The sequence below is a fragment of the Natator depressus genome, chromosome 15 (genome assembly GCF_965152275.1).
Source record: "Natator depressus isolate rNatDep1 chromosome 15, rNatDep2.hap1, whole genome shotgun sequence".
NCBI classification, from domain to species: Eukaryota; Metazoa; Chordata; order Testudines; family Cheloniidae; genus Natator; species Natator depressus.
This window is the reverse complement of record NC_134248.1, coordinates 13,270,141-13,289,990: the sequence shown is the minus strand read 5'-3', so window position 1 is coordinate 13,289,990 and position 19,850 is coordinate 13,270,141. Positions and strand designations below refer to the sequence as shown.

The 19,850-nt window shown below is 36.9% G+C and overlaps 1 protein-coding gene across 5 annotated transcripts in view; it reads left to right on the top strand.

Annotated features, from left to right (window-relative positions):
• Positions 1 to 19,850, top strand: part of CABIN1 (calcineurin binding protein 1) — a 211,117-nt gene that overhangs the window by 8,237 nt on the left and 183,030 nt on the right. For all 5 annotated transcript variants that reach the window (XM_074972749.1, XM_074972748.1, XM_074972751.1 and 2 more), the window contains 13 exons: positions 87 to 221; positions 2,158 to 2,338; positions 4,929 to 5,058; positions 7,014 to 7,163; positions 8,282 to 8,565; positions 10,033 to 10,201; positions 12,556 to 12,692; positions 13,144 to 13,361; positions 14,386 to 14,464; positions 14,730 to 14,917; positions 16,780 to 16,929; positions 18,014 to 18,208; positions 19,582 to 19,818. In XM_074972749.1, the coding sequence (XP_074828850.1) occupies positions 87 to 221; positions 2,158 to 2,338; positions 4,929 to 5,058; positions 7,014 to 7,163; positions 8,282 to 8,565; positions 10,033 to 10,201; positions 12,556 to 12,692; positions 13,144 to 13,361; positions 14,386 to 14,464; positions 14,730 to 14,917; positions 16,780 to 16,929; positions 18,014 to 18,208; positions 19,582 to 19,818 (2,253 nt within the window). The remainder of the gene's footprint in view (positions 1 to 86; positions 222 to 2,157; positions 2,339 to 4,928; positions 5,059 to 7,013; positions 7,164 to 8,281; positions 8,566 to 10,032; positions 10,202 to 12,555; positions 12,693 to 13,143; positions 13,362 to 14,385; positions 14,465 to 14,729; positions 14,918 to 16,779; positions 16,930 to 18,013; positions 18,209 to 19,581; positions 19,819 to 19,850) is intronic.

The window sequence follows — 19,850 nt, the reverse complement described above, 5'->3', positions numbered from 1 at the left end:
TGTCAGTTGGCTGGTTATTTGCTGCTGTTTATCACTAGTCTAATTCCTGATGTCAAGGGTACATTTGTTTTGTTTACCATTTTCAGGCAGTTCTCTCTGGTGATGAGAAAGAAGGCTTAAAACATCCAGGCTTGATGTTAAAATATTCCACCTATAAAAATCTAGCGCAATTGGCAGCACAGCGAGATGACCTGGAGACAGCCATGGAGTTCTACTTAGAGGTACAGTACAGTCTGAGTACAATATGAGAGTCTCAATATTTACTAGTCTTGCTGAAGTAGATGTGAAAGACCCTCACCATATTTGGTATAAATGATTTGCATTAGGGCTGTCAAGCGATTAAAAAGATTAAGCGTGCGATTAAACAATAATAGAATATCATTTATTTAAATATTTTTGGATGTTTTCTACATTTTCAAATATATAGATTTCAGTTACAATACAAAATACAAAGTGTAGAGTGCTAAATTTATATTTATTTCTGATTACAAATATTTGCACTGTAAAAAACAAAAAAATAGTATTTTTCAATTCACCTAATACAAGTACTGTAGTGCAATCTCTTTGTCATGAAAGTTGAACTTACAAATATAGAATTAAGTACAAAAAAATAACTGCATTCAAAAATAAAGCAATGGAAAACTGCAGAGCCTACAAGTCCACTCAGTCCTATTTCTTGTTTGGCCAATTATCAGACAAACAAGTTTGTTTACATTTGCAGGAGATAATGCTGTCCGCTTCTTGTTCATAATGTCACCTGAAAGTGAGAACGGACGTTCTCATGGCACTGTTGTAGTCGGTGTCACAAGATATTTACATTGCAGATGTGCTAAAGATTCATATGTCCCTTCATGCTTCAACCACCATTCCAGAGGACATGTGTCCATGCTGATGACAGGTTCTGCTCGATAACAATCCAAAGCAGTGCAGACAGATGCATGTTCATTTTCATCTTCTGAGTCAGATGCCACCAGCAGAAGATTTATTTTCTTTTTTGGTGGTTTGGGTTCTGTAGTTTTCGCATCCGAGTGTTGCTCTTTTAAGACTTCTGAAAGCAGGCTCCATACCTCTTCCCTGTCAAATTTTGGAAGGCACTGTAGATTCTTAAACCTGGAGAAGAGTGCTGTAGCTATCTTTAGAAATTTCACATTGGTACCTTCTTTGAGTTTTGTCAAATCTGCAGTGAAAGTATTCTTAAAATGAACATGTGATGATGGGTTATCATCTAAGACTACTATAACATGAATATATAAGGCAGAACGCAGGTAAAACAGCAGGGGACATAAAATTCTCCCCCAGTGAGTTCAGTCACAAATTTAATTAACGCATTATTTTTTTTAATGAGCGTCGTCAGCATGGAAGCATGTCCTCTGGAATGGTGGTCGAAGCATGAAGGGGCATACGAATGTTCAGCATATCTGACACGTAAATACCTTGCAGTGCTGGCTACAAAAGTGCCATGCAAATGCCTGTTTTCATTTTCAGGTGACATTACAAATAAGAAGCGGGCAGCATTATCTCCCATAAATGCAAGCAAACTTGTTTGTCTTAGCGACTGACTGTACAAGAAGTAGAACTGAATGGACTTGTAGGCTCTAAAGTTTTGCATTGTTTTGTTCTTGAGTGCAGTTATGTAACAAAATATTTGACATTTTTAAGTTGCACTTTCACAGTAAAGAGAGTGCACTACAGTACTTGTATGAGGTGAATTGAAAAAGCCTGTTTCTTTTATCATTTTTACAGTGCAAATACTTGTAATAAGAATAATATAAATTGAGCAGTGTATACTTTTTATTCTGTGTTGTAATAGAAATCAATATATTTGAAAATGTAGAAAAACATCCAAAAATATTTAAGCAATTTCAATTGGTATTCTGTTGTTTAACAGCACAATTAAAACTTCGACTAATCACAAATAATTTTTGAGCTAAATGCATGAGTTAATTTTGATTAATCGACAGCCCAAATTTGCATGTATTGTGTGTATGTTTAGATAATAAATATGGTATTACTTGCTCACCATTTCAGTCCCAAAGAACAATAGTGTTCCATCATAAACCTCAACTCTAGCAAATACAAACTATATTAGGCAATGTGTACAGACACACACATGCATGTGTTGACATGTGTATATGGTGTGATATTTTTGTTTTCTAGGCTGTAATGTTAGACTCTACTGATGTCAACCTGTGGTATAAAATTGGTCGTGTTGCAATAAGGCTAATCCGTATGCCACTGGCACGACATGCTTTCGAAGAAGGACTCAGATGTAATCCTGATCACTGGCCTTGTTTAGATAACCTCATCACAGTCTTGTACACGCTCAGTGACTATACAAGTAGGTAGAGTTAGTTTTTGTATAATTTTTCTTAAAATGTGCAATTCAAGTAAAAATCAATATGATCAGAACAGTACAGTGATGCAGTCTTTCAAACAATATCTTAAACAAGCAATGTATTGAAATTATAAGACTGTAATGTGTAAGTTTTTCAAGGTAAAGTACAGTGATTTGTAACAGTTTTTAATTACAGGAAAAATCCATATCTGCTGTTTTTATTTATTGAAAACCATCATTGTGCTCATTATTTTTATTTAGTTCTTTTCTCTTTTAGAATTCCTATGACTTTTTTAAATAATGGAAATAAAATTAAGTTTATATCATTTTATGTTACAAGGGATCCCAAACAGAACACACAGATGAGGGGCAAGGAAACAAAAGTTCCAACCATGGATATTGAGTTGAAATGTGTTTTGCCCCTGGTCCCCCGAAGGATTTGCTTTTCTGTAGGAAATGTTTGAGGTGGACTATAAGCAAGATCCTTTGGGGGGAGGAATTTTTTGAATTCAGTATCCCTGGTTGGATTCATGAGTCTGGATTCAATTAAAAATTCACAAAAACAGCATTTAAATTGTTTGTTAAATAAAATAATCTTAAATATGTTGTATACATAAAAAAACATTTTTATCAAAAATGTTTTGCATTTAAAACCAGCTGATTTATTAAACAAAGGAAGTATTATCTGCAGTTAGTGACTTGAACTGATTATCTATGGTCTCTAGGTCCTTTAAGATTTTAGAAACAGGAGATCTCATTCTCTCACACCTAAGTTTTATTCATAGAGTGGAAGAGGAAAACAAGCCTTTACTGGTTTTTCAACTCCCAACTGGTTTCTTACCCTTGTATGAGCTAGTCATTGAGCTGAACTAGTTAAACTGAGGAGAAGAAAATATTTGCTCTGCAGCACAGTGTTTTCCCTCCTCTATAAATAGAACTACAGTACAACAGGATACTCTCTAAGCTGGTTCCATTGTAAATATTGATCAGTGTGTGGTAGTAATTTAACTATTAAGGACCAGGTAATGCACTCCATGGAAAAATACATGTAAGGAAGTTCGTGTTGTAGCTTGTGGAGTTTCTGAGATACCTTGTCAGTAGACAGGGTTTCTGTGGCCACAAAGGGAGCAGGGGATGAGGCCCAGCACCTGTGTAAATGTCTGAAGATCTGTGAGGAAATTCCACAGAGGACCAGGGATCCATACTACTTCCTGGGCCACTCCCTTTTTTCCCAGCAGCACAGCTTCCTTAGGAGCTGCACCTTACTGCTCTACCCACCTAATGGGAAGATAAGGTGGAATGGGTTTGTGCAAAAGTTCCAGCTGATAAAGTCACCATTAATTTCTTCTGGAATTTTAGCAAAGGATGATGCCGTGGAGAGCAGCTATCCTTAGACATGCTTCCCTCCAGAAGGTCACACAACTCCAAAAAACCTGTGGAGTACCAACTACATGCTGTTTCTGAGGAAATTTCTCTGTGGTCTCGAAAGTTGGAAGATGTAGCATTAATTCCCCTCTCTTCTGCAATTTTAGTCCATAAGGACAGGATATCCACGTCTTCTATCCCCTCTGCCTCATGCAGCAAGAGAGATATGGCCCTGCACCAGTCTGAAGTTATGAATGGCACTCTTAAACTCTGCTTGATCAGATAAAAGGGTGAAACAGCAAACATTTCAATTAAGTTCTTTTTTAATCCATACTTTTTTTTCTGATGGGAAGATATTTGTCTCTATGCGGAAGGACATTTAATTCTTTGGGTAATAATCTATTCTCCTCTGCCCCACAATACTTAAAAAATATCTGTAGGATTTAGAGTGGAAGTATCATCTGGAGCTGTGATCTATTATACATCAGAGTGCATGCAAGAAGCTTCCCTGTAGACCTCTCTCACTCTCATGCATGTTCTTTGTCTTTGTTGTCATTGCTAGCAAGTTACCTCCAGGATTTGAGTATAAAACTACAATATAGTTCATAGTCATGGTTAATTATGCAGCAGTTGATATAACTGGCTCTCAACTTTCAAATTCAGGTTTTATGTGGTAGATGAACCAATACAAGTTAAGGTTAATAGGTGACTCCAAGGTAAATTAGAGATGTAGGGTCTGATCCCGTAGTCCTTCCTCATGAGAATAGTCTTAATGGAGTTAATGGGATTACTCCGGTGAGTAAAGAATGCAGGATATGGCCTTTCCTGCTGTAATGCAATTTGTAATGCAGTGATCATGATAAATGCTGAGGAATGGTGTAAAAACACTGAAGGATTCCTGTTTTTCAGAGATACGGGGTTTGAAACCGAAACCTGATAAATGACTTTGTTAAGCTGTTTAGCAAAGTTGTAGATTTGTTTTTAGGGGCTAAAACTTGAGAATGTGGGGTTATGATTAGGATGCCCAGGTAAGTTATTTTATTTGTATATCTATGTGTTTAACCATTTGCAGAGAGAATTACAAATCAATAATTGTCGAAATGTTTCATGTCCAGTTGAAGATTTTAACAATCTTGTTAGTAGTTTATATTTATCCCAGAAGTGGGAACTTTTGAATGATCCAAAGTGTCAAATTGCCCATAATTCTTATTTCTGTTTCTTCTATTAGCATGTTTGTATTTTATCTGCAAAGCTCTGGAGAAAGACTGCCAATACAGCAAAGGACTGGTATTGAAGGAGAAGATTTTTGACGAGCAACCTTGCCTCAGGAAAGACTCATTAAGGATGTTCCTCAAATGGTGAATCTCATTCTTAGTCATCCTATAGTTCTTACATTAGAATTTTAGGATAGGAGTAGTTCAGAAAGCCTAGTGAGGTCCAACACTTTAAACTAATATAATTGTACCATGTAGTTTTTGTCTTCTGAATAAACCTTATTGCTGTGTTAGGCACTATTTTCCACGTTAATTACTTGTTGCAAGAAGAAAATTCTAACTTTTCTTTGTAGTGTTCCAAAATTATTTTAATTCCCAGACTTTTTAAAATTCCCATTATTGTGTTTTGCTTTTATATATAACTATAATTGAAACATGTACATCCACCTCCCCGTCTGTTCTTTTCAGGATTTACTTTCCTAATTGAAATCACTTCTTAATTACCACCTTTCCATGGCATTTGACTTGGGACCAGCTCTAGCTGTCCCTGAAGTCAATGTAAAGACTTGCATTGACTTCAGTGAGAATTGTATATGGTTATTAGTTTTGTAAGCTTCTGTCGTATCTGAGATGCAAGAATCCTGTAAGATTATGTGAGCATTTGGATTATTTATTTCTGAAAACTGTTATTGAAACATTATGGTTGAGATTTGTTATTTTTTATTTATTTATTGTTTATATTATGATAATGCCTAGAAGCCCCAACGAAGTTTGGGGTCACGTTGTGCTAGGCATTGTACAAACCTATAGTTGGAGACTTCCCCCTTCCTTGAAGATTTTATAATCTCAAAGGTGGGAGAAACAGTGACACAGAGAATTGAAGTGATTTACCCAAAATCACCAGCAGATCAGTAGCGGAGCCAGGTCTCCTGACTCCCCATCTAACACTCTGTCCATCAACAAAACTCAAGAAATTGAAAATTAGGATTTTAATTCAACTGTAACTCAGTCCCATTGTGCATCTGTAATATTTTATATTCCTGCGCATGTGGATAACATCATTGCCTTAATATGTGTGTGCTATGTAGATGAATTAAAGTGGAATGTGAGTCTTGGTGCACATCTATTGATTCTTTGGTCAGATATGCAAATAGAGTTTTTCACTTTATCAGCACTGTACTCTACATAGCCTGCAAATTTTGAAACATGAAGTGTGGGAGATCATCTGAAGGGACGCAGATGTGTATTACTGGCTTTCTATAGTATCCTGAGAGAGTCATTTTAAAATTTCATTTTTTAGAGCATAGCAAACTCTTGAGTGCTCAGCATCTGAACATGTGAAACTTGATTTGAAAGTTATTTTTTTGTGGACATACCGTTACAGACTCAAATAATCCTAGGTAGTTAAGGTGGAGTGTGTGTACTGGGAAAGAGCAGAAAGGCTGCCAGACCTATTTGGGCTCCTGATGCATCCTAAGGTAGAAGTTTAGTGTAGGGATGGCTTTATAGCTTGCAAGGAAGGAGCTAGCGAATCTTAGAGGAAGGATGATCTTGTTTTTGATTTGGGCTAGATATAGAAAATAAGGGCCTGTGACGTAGACTTCTGTTTGGTTAGTTACTTAGGCCATGATTTAGCAAAGCTTTAAGCACATAAATTCAGCAAAGCATTTAATGATCATTTTTCCCCCACAGTCTGATATCTCAAAAACAATGGAATAGATATTTTTCAAACTCTCAAAAAATTCACTTCTGGACTGAAAACATGCAAGAGAATTTTCAACCCTAGATGTTATTTTTGCTGAAACTTTGAGTTGCTCAAAATGGGACCCTGGAACAAAAGGAGCTTCTCAGCCATAACAATAGCATTGCTGTAATCTATCTCACTGCTTTCCTATTCATTTCCTACTTTTTAGAAAGTGAAAGAGGAGAATCTGCCTTGAACCATCTAATTTTAGAATGAACTGTGAACAAATGTATATGTGCTTTTATATGTGATTACTGTTTTTGTACCCTACATTAGAGGAGAATCTTAAATTAATCTCTTTGATATTAAAAAAATAAAACTACCTATGTTGTCTTCCTTTCTCACCACCTCTCAGTGACATGTCGATCCATGATGTGAATGTGAGTGCAGCTGAAACAAGAGCAATCATAGATGAAGCATTGGAGCTACGTAGAAGGAGGCAGGCTCTAATGGTGCGAGAGAGAGAACCAGATCTTAAGCTTGTCCAGCCAATTCCCTTTTTCACGTAAGTCATCACTGTTTCTGTTTCGGAAAGTCATGGCCATAGTTCATTGGAATCTCTTCAGCATGTATTTTTCGTCATTACATGTATTTATTTTTTTTAAGTTTCAGTAATCTGTAAGGAGTGTGGCTCTGTTCATGTTTCCAGATTAAAGTTGATACATACCAATTAAAACATGCTGAAACAAAATTGTGGTGTGAACTAGGAACAAATAGCTAAATTCAGGATATCTTCACAACAGAAAATTTTGAAATTTTCCTGCATTGATTGGTTTGCATCTGAAATTTAAAGCTTTTTTTAATTTATGTTTTTAATATTTTTACCATTTGGATAATGGGGATTTATAAACTAATTACTATTCTACAAAAATGTTCTATTGTGCATTTGGATAGTCTAGGAATTCTGTTAGAATATATTATGTGTTTTAAATACATGTGTTAGAGACTTCTGTGATCTTATTTAGGGCCTGTTTCTGCCACCCTTATTTGCACTGAATAGTTTTCTCTGCAAGTAGTCCAATTTCAGAGCAAGTTACTACTAATTGTATAAAAGGCTGACAAAATCTTGCCCTTACCCATTGAGTATAATGCTAGACCTGAAAATTCATATTAAACTGGGTTAATGTTTTTGTTTTTGAGGTGCAGCAATTTCCTCTGCAATGAGTGGTTTCTCTTGGGGTGAAGCATATCGTGAGCTCCATTTCCTGTCTATTATACTTAAAGCCATTGTTAGGAACAGGAGAATTAATGACTGTGATAATGTTAATCCTGCTCTTTGGTTCAACAGTATGTTCCAAATAGGAAGCAAGACCCATGAGACATTTGCTGCTGAACTGAAATCTTTAGGGGACAGGGTGCCAAAAATCATATTCTCCAGCTTTTCTAGCTGCATGACAGATTTTGACTCCATGAGGAATCTATTCCTCTTACACTGATAAAATCGCTTTTGGTACCCTCGGTAATTCTAACCTTCTGTAGAAGAACATCTTCATTGTAATTCCTACATCCTGCAGCAAGGGGTTTTTTAACTGTAATATAGAAGGTTATGTGGCAAAAGCTAATGAATAAATGGATAAAATAAGTGTTAATAAGGTTGTGTTGTGATTGTGTTTTTACATGCAGGTGGAAGTGTCTAGGAGAAAGTTTACTTGCTATGTATCATCACCTGACAACATGTGAGCCTCCTCGACCTAGCCTGGGGAAGAGAATTGACCTCTCAGAGTACCAAGACCCAGTCCAGCACTTGATTCTTTCTCCTACCTCTACTCCTGTCAGTGTTATCCAGCCCAATCCTGTCAGCACTAATCCAGTGGTTACAATGAGTGACCCAGTATTAACTTACACTCCAATGACACCCAATTTTTCCGGTCATAGTGAGAATTTACTGGAACCAGTAATGCCTATAGGTGAGCAAGGTACTTTAGTCTACAATTCCAGATGACACTGTTGTCTTTGCAGACATAAACGAGACTGGAAAATGTCTGTTGTCTTTAGAAATGAGTGTTTTCTAAACTGTCTTCTAGCTGATCCAATGCATTTTCAAAGTACGTATATTCCAAGTCAGAAAAAGAAAAGTTCAGTCATATAAAGCTGTGATAATCTGTAAAACAATAACTTTAAAAAAGAGAAAGCTGTCTAAATGATCTAGGAGGTACTGGATAATGATTAGCTCTGAGTTCTATCCATAACTGATTTTCTATAGCACTCATCACTGTAGTATTTAATCCCTTCTATTCTTGACTGTGCTGCTGTCTCATGCCTCAGTTTCCCCATCTGTAATATAAGGATAATAATGCCTGGGTGATATGTGGCTTAATCTCTTAATATTTGTAAAGCGTCTTGAGGCTGTCAGATGGAAGGAGCCATAAAGAAAAAAATATTATTACTATTAAATAAGATCAGCTGCTTGGCCTGTTTAATTCTCTGCCTTCATATGTACTTATTTGTTTGCAAGATGATATTCATATTCTCAGATGTTCTAAGGTATATACTGTGTAGGAAGGTGTGTGTGTGTATATCTATCTATCCTATCTATCTATCGCTATTGTTCACAAGGCTACCAGTCTTTGGTTGATGTGTATAGGAATTTACAGGTGTTAGAGCTCTAGCCAGAGTCCTATGTTTTCCTTAAAAACCACAAAATTGTGCTGAAACTTAGAAGATTAAAAGAAAGTATATTTAAAAAAAAAATCAAGTTTTCAAGCAGTCTGCTTCTTAGTTCTGACCCAGAATTTACATGCATACAAAATGTCATGAGTATCAAACTTAATTTACTTTGTATTCAAATTAAAAGAAGAAAAATTAGAATGTGAGCTATGCATTTCTTAATGAAGAGATGCAGTCATTTTTGCACATTGTAATAGAATGAGTAGATTTGTGTAAAAATAGTAAAATCATAATGCTTGTTGTTGTCAGGGCAGTCCCCAGATTCCCCATCATGTTTGGTCCTGTAGAAATACAGTGTAGGGTTCCCTATCTGCCTTGACTCAAGTTACTACTGTGACTCTTCGTATCTGATATTTGCTATTTTTTTATGGTAACTGTTCTGTGAAACAAAACATGACTTAGGCCTAACTGTAGTTTGATCAGTGATAAATATGGTTCTGTTTAAGGGGCTACAAGGCCAACATCAAATATAAGCTTTGAAACCTGGTCACTAACCAAACTGCTGTTTAAATGATTCTGTTCTCCTTTAAGTTAAAAGGAATTTTGCCATTGTCTTCAGTAGGAACAGAACTGGGTTCTTGATGTTGCCATAGAATAAAGTAAATTTAAAATATATTTCATAAATCACCGTGATACTAAGCAACATTATCCATTGTGTGTTATTTGGCAATTTGAGTTTTTTGAAAACGTTTGATTCTGTTTTCTAGGTGACACAACTGTTAGTGATAAATCCAAGAAAGGGGTGAAGCGGAGGAGAATCACAGAAGATAGTGGTGAAACTGCAAAAAGACGGTCTGCTCGAGTCCGAAACACCAAGTGTAAAAAGGAGGAGAAAGTTGACTTTCAAGAGCTGTTGGTAAAGTTTCTTCCTTCAAGGTACAGCAGACCTTCACTTGCAATGAGAGTTGTTGGCATTATGTGAGGACCACAGGCTTTTCTGTTGACCTGCTGGTTATCCACCCAGATCCTCAGAGGTACTGGACTCATGTTGCTTACTGACAGAAATGTGACTCAGTATCTTTTTATAAATTATATTAAAACTATTAAAAAATAAAACTGTAAAATCAATAAAACAACAAGTTAATCTCAATGGTGCATTGAATTAAATAATCAATTTAGTTAAATCATCAGATTAATACAAAATATAACCAATCCTTATACATTCTAAGGAGGTGGCTATACCATTTGGTTAGAAGTCACAACTAAAGAGTTTGACAAAAGTCCATCAGTTCTCTCATTTGAATGGTTAGGTATCTCAATATTGAAACTGAATTATTGTCTAACATCTGGGGTACAACCTCAGATCCAGTTATCAAACTTTTCCTCCTTAAAATTCAGTCTTGTGTGGTGGCTAACCTTTACCCCCTTCCCCTCCCACTCCCAAAAATGAGACACATTATAAAAATACAGACTGCTACAGAACAAGAGACATTGGACAAGTAGTCAACTTTGACCAGAAATGACGGATGACAATCTCAAATCCCTTAAGACTTCGAGACATAGAATATACTCTAATGGGTAATTTTCATGAGACAATATTTAGGACTGTCTATCTGAGGCACTTTTCTTTCAGATGCCTTCCTTGCTTCGGTGTTATGGGTGCTCTCACACACATGCATGCACACAGCTACACTTTTCATTTCCACATCCTAAAAATAAAAAATCTGAATTGTCTGGGTCATCTGCCAACTAATAAGAATAACAGATAAAAACAGAAAAAGGAAAAATAATGTATTAAGGTAACAGGGAATTTGCAAACTCCTTCAGCTCTCACAGTCTTCTGGACACTCTTAGTAGGAGCTGGAACTGCAGTCAAGGAATTAAACGATGATGTTCTGCTGGCAAAGTGCTTCTCACTAGCGGGCCTCCTTCCGGGTGGGAGTGGCCTGATTATTGATGTCATGAATTGTTCTCCCCAAGTTGTTTAGTCTTGAGGATTCTGGAATGTCAGTCTTTCCTCTGGTGTCTTGGAACCCAGAAGATGAGAATTCTTGGCCTTATCCTTGATTCTTACACTTTGTAAACTTTACTTACTCTGTCTTACAGTGCCTCCCTCAAGGTCTTTGAACAAGTCATGTGCGAGGCCTGCCTTGCAGCCATGCATCTTGGTCCAATCAGGTTCAAATGAGGTCATCCTTAGCCTCAGTTTTAGGAAAAGTCCTGTTTAGATCAGCAATTTTAAAAATATTCAGTGTTTTACATATTACACAGACTAAGTCTGTGACCCGGCCCCCCCCCAAAAAATATAAAAAAAAATCTGGATGAGACCACTTTTGAGGAAGTTGGTATGGTCTTATCCTGGTAAAAGGGCATTGAGATGACATTGTCATTAGTTTACAAAAATTTCAACACTAAATTCCTGTGAAAATAGCTGTTTGGAAGGGATGTTCTTCAACAACCAGTCACTCAACATTCATTCATGTGCAAAATTAAAAATAAGTTCAGATTTATGATCGGTTTCAGCATATCCATTTCTTATTCTTGAAGCAAGGCAATTAGAATATTTTGCAGTTTCAGAACTGGGCTTTTATAGGTCAAACAGCTAGTCTTCTGGAATCTATGCCTTGATAGAGAAAAGTAACTTGAAAGTAAAGAAATGCTTTTTTTTTAAGTTTGTCAGGTATTCTCATATAGGTTATTTCTCTCACTGTTTTTTCTAGAGAAGAAGCAGAAGCAAGTCATAAACTTTTTTGCATAGTTAAGAAGTGGGTATGATTTACACTGTATTGGGTCTGTAAGGACCCCAGTGTCATTGTCAACAAATCAGATCAGCGTTTCTCATTAAATCAGAAGGCATATTTTGTTTTTACATTGATTATTGATTTGAGTGGGATGATTTCAGAAACAAAGATCCTTCTGAAAGGAAAATGTTAAGTTGCATTGCTAAAAGGGTTCGGATCTGCTGATACTTAAAATAATAATGCTGATAACACTGTTTTTTTTTTTAAACAATTCCAAATGTTGTGGAGTAGTCTTGTCAGTTTCTGAAGCTTATTTGCTGGGATTTGCTCTTTTCTGTAGGCTGTTTCTTTCCATTTTTAGGTATAGCATGCTTGAGGCTTTTTACTCTGATGAAGTCTGGGAATAAATTTAAATTTCTGATGATGAACTCCAACTAGGATACTTCCATTGTGAAAATATACATAACACCTACACCCGGCAAGCTATTTGTTATTGAAAATAATATTCAGACTCTCTCAAGTACTGTTCTTTTACTTGTTTTCACCCAGGCTGAGGAAACTGGATCCAGAGGAAGAGGATGATCCTTTCAATAACTATGAGGTGCAATCAGAGATCAAACAAGAGAATTTCCAGCATATTGGACCACATAGAATGTCATTTGACTCTACAACATTCATGGAATCTGGTAGGGACTTCAGCATATCCATTTTTCTACTTGTTTTCTTTTTTCCCTTATGTCTGCTTTTTTACTCCCACTTCTTCTGTTTTCTTTCTTTTTGTGCACAAAAGAATGTTATTTTAAAGGGTTTATTTTAATACATCAGTTGACTGAGCTTCACTGTATTAATAAATTATTTTTGTTTTGTTGGGCTACTTATTTACTGTGTGTGATCTGTGTTATGTGCATGATCTCATTTAACCATTTTAGTGTAGTCACTTTATTCTGCATAAATTCAAGGCTACTCCTGCAAAAGGAGAACCACTGTGTCATAAAGGTGTTATGGGTGTTCTTTATGCGAGATGTATGCTAAATGTCACAAAGCATTAAAAGTAGTATTCTCAGAAGCGAGGCAAGGAATTAAATGTGGTTAGTTTCAACAAACAGGTCTCAGACTTTGTGCTCATCTGCTTTCCAGAGAAGCAGGATGTTCATGAATTCCTATTGGATAACCTGAACAATGGTGGCATCCTAGAACTGATGATGAGATATCTGAAAGTAATCAGCCAGAAGTTTCTGGTGAAGTGGCCACCTGGCTTGTCTGAGGTGGTCCTTAGTATCTACAATAGCTGGAGAAAGCATAGTAGTAATTTGCCCAACCCGTTACTGAGGGACTGTAGCAACCAGCACATCAAGGTAAGGAAACGCTCTATTTTTTGAGCTTCTTAATTTACCCCATCCACCGTATATTGCTCTGTGTGTCTTGAATGTGCTGCAGCCTCAACTCAACCCTTAAAAGCAGAACACAAAGCTGTGTGTGCACACCATTTGAGATGCAGGAGGCAGCTCCAGACACAGAGTGAAAGATCGAATTATGTGTAAGTACTGTAAGACGTAGCAATTTAGTGACAGAAACAACAGTGCCAACTGCAGTGCACTCAAGTTGTGGGGGGGTTTGTTTTTGTTTTTTGTTGTTTTTTTAGCCAATCAACAATGCTGCACAGACCATAAGATTTTTGGGTACAGAGATTTTTGAACCCATGTCAGGAGCTTTCACCCTCTTCAGATGGAGCTGCAGTTACAACCCTGGTTACTGTGGAAAAAATGTAAAAATAATTTTCTCTTTAATCCACACAACCACATCTGTAAGAGCTGTAACAGAACATCCATTGTTACTAGGAACAACTCATATCCAGTTTTGTTTTGTTTTTCCACCCATCTTTATGCAGAAAGCATTAATGAGCTGGCAAAACTAGCATATGTGTTCGTTCTCCTTGATTCCTACAATTTCTTGAGTATTCATCTCAGCCTTTTGATGGGTTTTTTCAGATGTTCTAACATAAAGTATTAATGATGAAGCAATTTAAAATGGTTATATTTTAGGTTGAGGATGTTGCTCTTTTTCAAGACTGGGCCAGCTGTTCCCTTCTTATCTTCTTCCCCACTAGATCGTCTTATCTTTTCATAAACAGACTTTTTTCATTCCTTTTTCCAGTTGTAAAAGGCCAGGGGAGTCTCTCTAATCCTACTGAGCATCATAGAAAGAGGGCAACCTCCTTTCCTTAGACAGAAGAAAGCCACGATGGGTGTAGGTTGGAAATGGAAATCACAAAAGAGGATTAATTAGAAAGCTTCCTTTCAAGTGAATTGTTAACTTCTTTTCACTTTCCAAACAAGGTTCTTTGTATTCTTCCCTGACCTCTTCATACCTTCACTGTAGGATATGATGCTGATGAGTCTGTCTTGCATGGAATTACAACTTGACCAATGGTTGCTGACGAAAGGGAAGAGCTCTACAGGTGAGAATTGGTTTTTCTCTGCTAGCCTGTTCTTATAGTGTAAATTAAACTTGTAAGAAATTTTGTGAATCATTTATTAGAATACTGAGCTGTTACTTCTCCAGATGTAGGTCTGATCAATGGATGTGTACAACAGTTCATCATCTTTTTTTTTATTAGTGTTTGTGTTAGAAGGGTGAACTGAGTGTTTGCAGCTGCTGCACATGGAACTGTTTGCATAGGGAGAATGTGATTTTATGCTAAACTGTAATAAATTAATTTACAGTTTCCCCTCGAAATTGCCCTTCTGCCACTGTGAACGGAAAGTTTGGCCCTGATTTCCCAGGATCCCATTTTCTGGGGGACTTGTTGCAGCTCTCATTTGCATCCTCCCAGCGAGATCTGTTTGAGGAAGGTTGGCTGGAGTTTGTGGCTCGAGTGTATTGGCTGAAGGCTCGCTTTCTAGCACTGCAGGTTTGTTTTCATTTTGAGTTCAACAAACAGAATTTTTCACACTTAGCACAGTTTTTAAACAAATGGACTTAAGAATTATTATAAGCAGTTGAAGTGGTGGGTCTATGTTAAGTCATCAACACATTGGAGTCAAGTAATTCAGGAATAGCTTGACCTCTTTGAAGACAAAGTAGAGGTTACATTTGTCTATTTTATTTAGTTTCATTAACTGTCCCTATGAACATTCAGTAATTAGATAGATGCAAAGGATCGGGCCAAAATCCTTACGCATTGTACCAGGATTCAGTCATTTTGGTACATACATGTGTTTAAAGTAGTTTGTCTTCTGTCCCCAGAAATAAATTTCAACTGGAATTATAATGAGCAGCTGCAAGACACAGATTCACTAACAGACTGAAGCCTGGATTCTAGCTCGTAGAATCTGTAATAGAAGCCCAAATAACATGTCCAAAATGCAACTGTGCATTGAGTCAACATTTATATATTGTGATTAATTCTTTTCTTCCAATGGAGCTTGATCCTTCTTTTGACAACAGTTATTCATTTCATGTACAGATTTTCAAGCAGTTTGTCCTAGACTGATTGCTCAAGTAAACAGTCCAAAGAAAAGTTATTTATTGGATCCCAGACTTCATCATTATTTTATTTCAAGCATCGGTTTCTTAAGGCAGCGAAGAAAATGTTTACAGATTGTCTGTACTTAAGTCTAAACTTTTGAGAAGAAAAAATGTGGGTTTGACTAATCAAACTTTAATCTTCAATTGATAAAGTACTCTCTCAGTTGATTTCATATACACCCACTGAGTAATTCATTTCCTTTTTATTTTCATATCTCAAAATCCTTGTTTAAGAAATCCATCTAATGAAAAACTGGATTGTTCCGTAGAAAAATTAGTGGGGACAGAACCTTCTTCTCATTTATAAACTATGTTTAATCATTTTATACAACTGAAGTAGAGACTCCTTGATAAGTCATTTTATTTTCACTCAAAAATAAAATTTCTTTAAGTTAAAAGGATCTTCTAATTCCTTTTTCAGGTGAAGACCATTCAAAATCAACTGTCACTGCACAGTCCCAGTAACGAAGAAACATATAGACTAGACTGAAAGATAAAAATTTTATGATTATGACACACATGTAACTCCTCTGTTTCACAATAGATCTAGATATTTCAATTAAAAAAAACAAAGATGGAAGTAGAAGGATAATCTGAAACATAAATATACATAAACAGAACCAACTCCGCTTAAACTGAATGCAGGTTGTCCAGTCAAAATGTATTGATCACCTTTATTAAACAAACTGTCTTTATGGCTAGTGCTGTATCTCTTCAGCTTTAATGAGTTATATTTTCTCCCTCTACAGCCTCTCTTCCTGTCCTGATCCCTCCCTTTTAGGAAAACTCAACTCTGTTTAAGATGAACAAAGTGGGTTGTTCACAGTTTTACTTTCTCTTAACTAGTTAGCTGTACATCTCAGTAATGTTACCCAAATTTATGGTTCTGGTCAGCATAAAAGGAAGACTTACTTCTGGATTTAATCTGCCTCCCTTCACTTTCAGAGAAAGGGAATGTTAGTCAATTTATACAAATAAATTTTCCTGTTATGTAACTTGAATACCTAGGTGTCCGGTTTCCTCCCCTTTTCCCCCCAGTGGTGTTGAAGGTAACAGGTAGAATAGACTGGTAAACTGTTGGTGATGACTCTTTTGGTTGATATTTTGATTAGTTAAGTACCCTCCCAAATAACTTGCCTATCTCTCACTGACAGTGTACTCACAGAGTTAGTGATTCAACATTGCCTAGCTGCTTTTGAAGAATCTCAGGTAGCATTGTGTGATTTCCTCAAACTGTTTCCACAGGGTGACATGGAGCAGGCAGTGGAGAATTATGACATCTGCACTGAAATGCTGCAGAGTTCCACTGCACTCCAAGCCAAAGCTGGCAATGAACACAGCATTGTGATCCGATTACCTAACCTCCATGTTGATTCTGTTGTTTCTCTAGAAGAGGTAGGGATCAGTTTGTTTGTTTGTTTGGGTTTTTCTGTTTCTAAGTTCATCCAAAATTGAGGATTCCAGTCTACTTAGTGTGGTTTAGAGACATTTCTAAGGAAGAGCTAAGTCTTGTGAGAAACTAGAGATTTTATATGTGTGCGCCATTTTCTTGTGCACATTCCGTTTTCCTTTGGGCTGTAATGTGATAATTCTGGAGGGAATCTGAGATAAAAATGCTAAGGGACACGTTCCCTTTGGGGATAAAAAACACGTTTTATGATTTAAAAACAAACAAAAAAAACTAGTGCGGCTTCTGTATCAACAGTGCTCAGAAACAATGCCGTAGCTGCAAGATTCATTTCAAAATTACTAGCACTTGCCCTGATGGAAAAGTAGCATGTATAACATCAGTAGCAGCTGTCTTAAAGTGAAGAATATTTTTACAAACCAGTTTAAAACCAATAATGATTGTGTTTTTATAGTTAATTGATTTGAAAACCATCCTTCCCTTTTTCAGTTAAATGCTTTCTTTATCTGTTACTGGTCCCTGCACAATTCAGTCTTGCTTAATAAATAGAATGAAAAATATTGCTTTCAGGGTGCTGCATATACAGCTGTTAGTCATTAGACTAGAGCTTTGTTTCAGAGGGTTTCTTATGCTTTAATTTCACTGTTCAAATGAACTCTTGCCTTCAGCAGTCAGAATTTTCCAGTAAAACATGCAAATGAATTTATAAATAAAAAATTAGACATCGTTGTTGTTTTTCTGTTACTGCTTGTAGGGGAGGGCTTCAAACGCAGGCAATGCCATCTGATGATTGCTCTTTCTCATAGTTCATCAGAAAAAATGTGAGGTTTTGAGATTTATGGCTTAAATACAAAAAACGATAGTACTAATTTTTAAAAAAATTAAATACAAGTTGGGGTAAGTGATAATGGTTGGAAGCTTGTCTACTTTCTTCCTTGTCGTTTCTCTTCCTTACAGTGCTGTAAATTTTACACATCCTACAGCTATAGTTTTGTTGTTCATAAGAAAAGTCAGTCATTTGCACATGAAGGTGAAATGTAGGTTGGATTGCACTATTTGTGACTTTTGCAGATTGACAAGAACCTCAAGTCTCTGGAGAGATGCCAATCTTTGGAGGAGATCCAGCGACTGTATGAGGCAGGGGATTACAAGGCAGTGGTGCATCTGCTTCGCCCAACCTTGTGCTTTAGTGGATATGGTAGGGCTAAACATCTGGAATTTGTTATATCTATACCAGAGAGACCAACACAGTTACTTCTGCTGCAGGTTTGTTATGTTTCTTTAAAAAAATGCTGTTTAGTGAGGTTTTGAAAGCCCTGCATCTGCTTTATTTCCAAGAGCAACATAAAAAAGATTTGGAGGGTTAGTGTTAATGATGAATTGCATTGACTTCATTTAAGAAGCAAAACATGGGGCAAGTGTGTGTGTGTGTGTGAATCCACTCTCTGTATATGTGTAGAGAGAGAGAGTGGATTCACCCAAACCTCTAAAACTGATCCAGGTTCAGTCTAGTTTGAAAACTTTATAAGACTATATAAACTTGAGTGAACTTGGATCAGTTTTAAAGGTTTATTATGGATGAACCCACTTTACCAATGGCCTGCTACTAGGACTTGGAGTTTTTGTTGCCCTTGACTATTTATATGGTGGCTCCCAAGCATCCTATGCACCTGAAAGTTGTTAGCCAACTGGGTGTGAGGCAAGGTGTGATAACTTCTCATTGGTCTGTCCTGCTTCACAGTCAGGCTGCTGCACCAGCTGTAACCTCCAGGGTGGCTTCACAGGATATTACAAGAGTCCAACCTGGAGGTGATAAAAGCTTAGATCACCATGGCAAGATCCTTATCTAACAGAAAAGGGTGCCAGATATTGCCCAGCCATAGATTTTTTTTTTTTTTTAAAAGTTATTGATCGCTGCTGCAATCAGGAAGTACAGGATAGGAGATTAGTCTAGCAAGATCAAAAGATTATGCACTACCATGACAATTAAGGGACAGATGTCCTCTGCTGAGGGAGCAGGATGCAGTCTGTCAGTTCCTTAGTCTTTCTCTATGCTGGCTATTTTTACTGCTAGTTTGACTAGAGTGAGCCTGGGCCAGTTGCTTTTCGTCCACGTTCCTATTTTGTTGTGATTGTGGGACATCAGATCTTGTTTTCCATACTCAACAAGAAAGAATCTTAGAGCTGGGGATCATAAAAATACGTTGGGCATTGTAGCCTTTATCATTGTATGAGCTTGTTTTCTAAACCAGCAATAAAATAGTAGCATGGCTCCACAGTGACTCAAACTCTGATTCTGTTGAACCTCCATACACAGCAGCATATGGCTAGAGAGCAAGAGGCTCATTGCTGCCTCTTCCCTGCAAAATAGGCTCATGTAGAGTCTCTTTGTATTCAGAGAATGGGACTCAGTGTTGCTTCCCTGATGACACTCAGTTGAGGAGCATGGGTTCTGGGGTCTCTTGTATTGTCCATTTTAATGCCACATTTAGAAACTTCATGCTGGATTCTCAGTAGAGTAAACATTAGCTGCAAACTGTGTACCTTCTTCCATTCCCCTTTCCCCTTTATTGTGTTTTTATGCTTTGAAATAAACATTAGATCCATATAAAATTTTTTTTCATGTTAACATTCACTAGGATTCCCTGCTGAAACAGAAGGATTACAGGCAATGTTTTGAATGCTCTGAAGTTGCCTTGAACGAAGCAATTCAGCAGATGATTAACCTGACAGTAGCATCTGCTAAAGAAGAGTGGGTTGCTACAGTAACACAGCTGCTCATGGGGATTGATCGCTCACTGTCGTCAGACAGTAGCATCCTGAAGGAATCTTCTGTAACGCTGAGCCTCATTCGACTAACAAACAACCTCATTCAGGTAACCTGTTCACCTACACTAGCAAGCAGCCA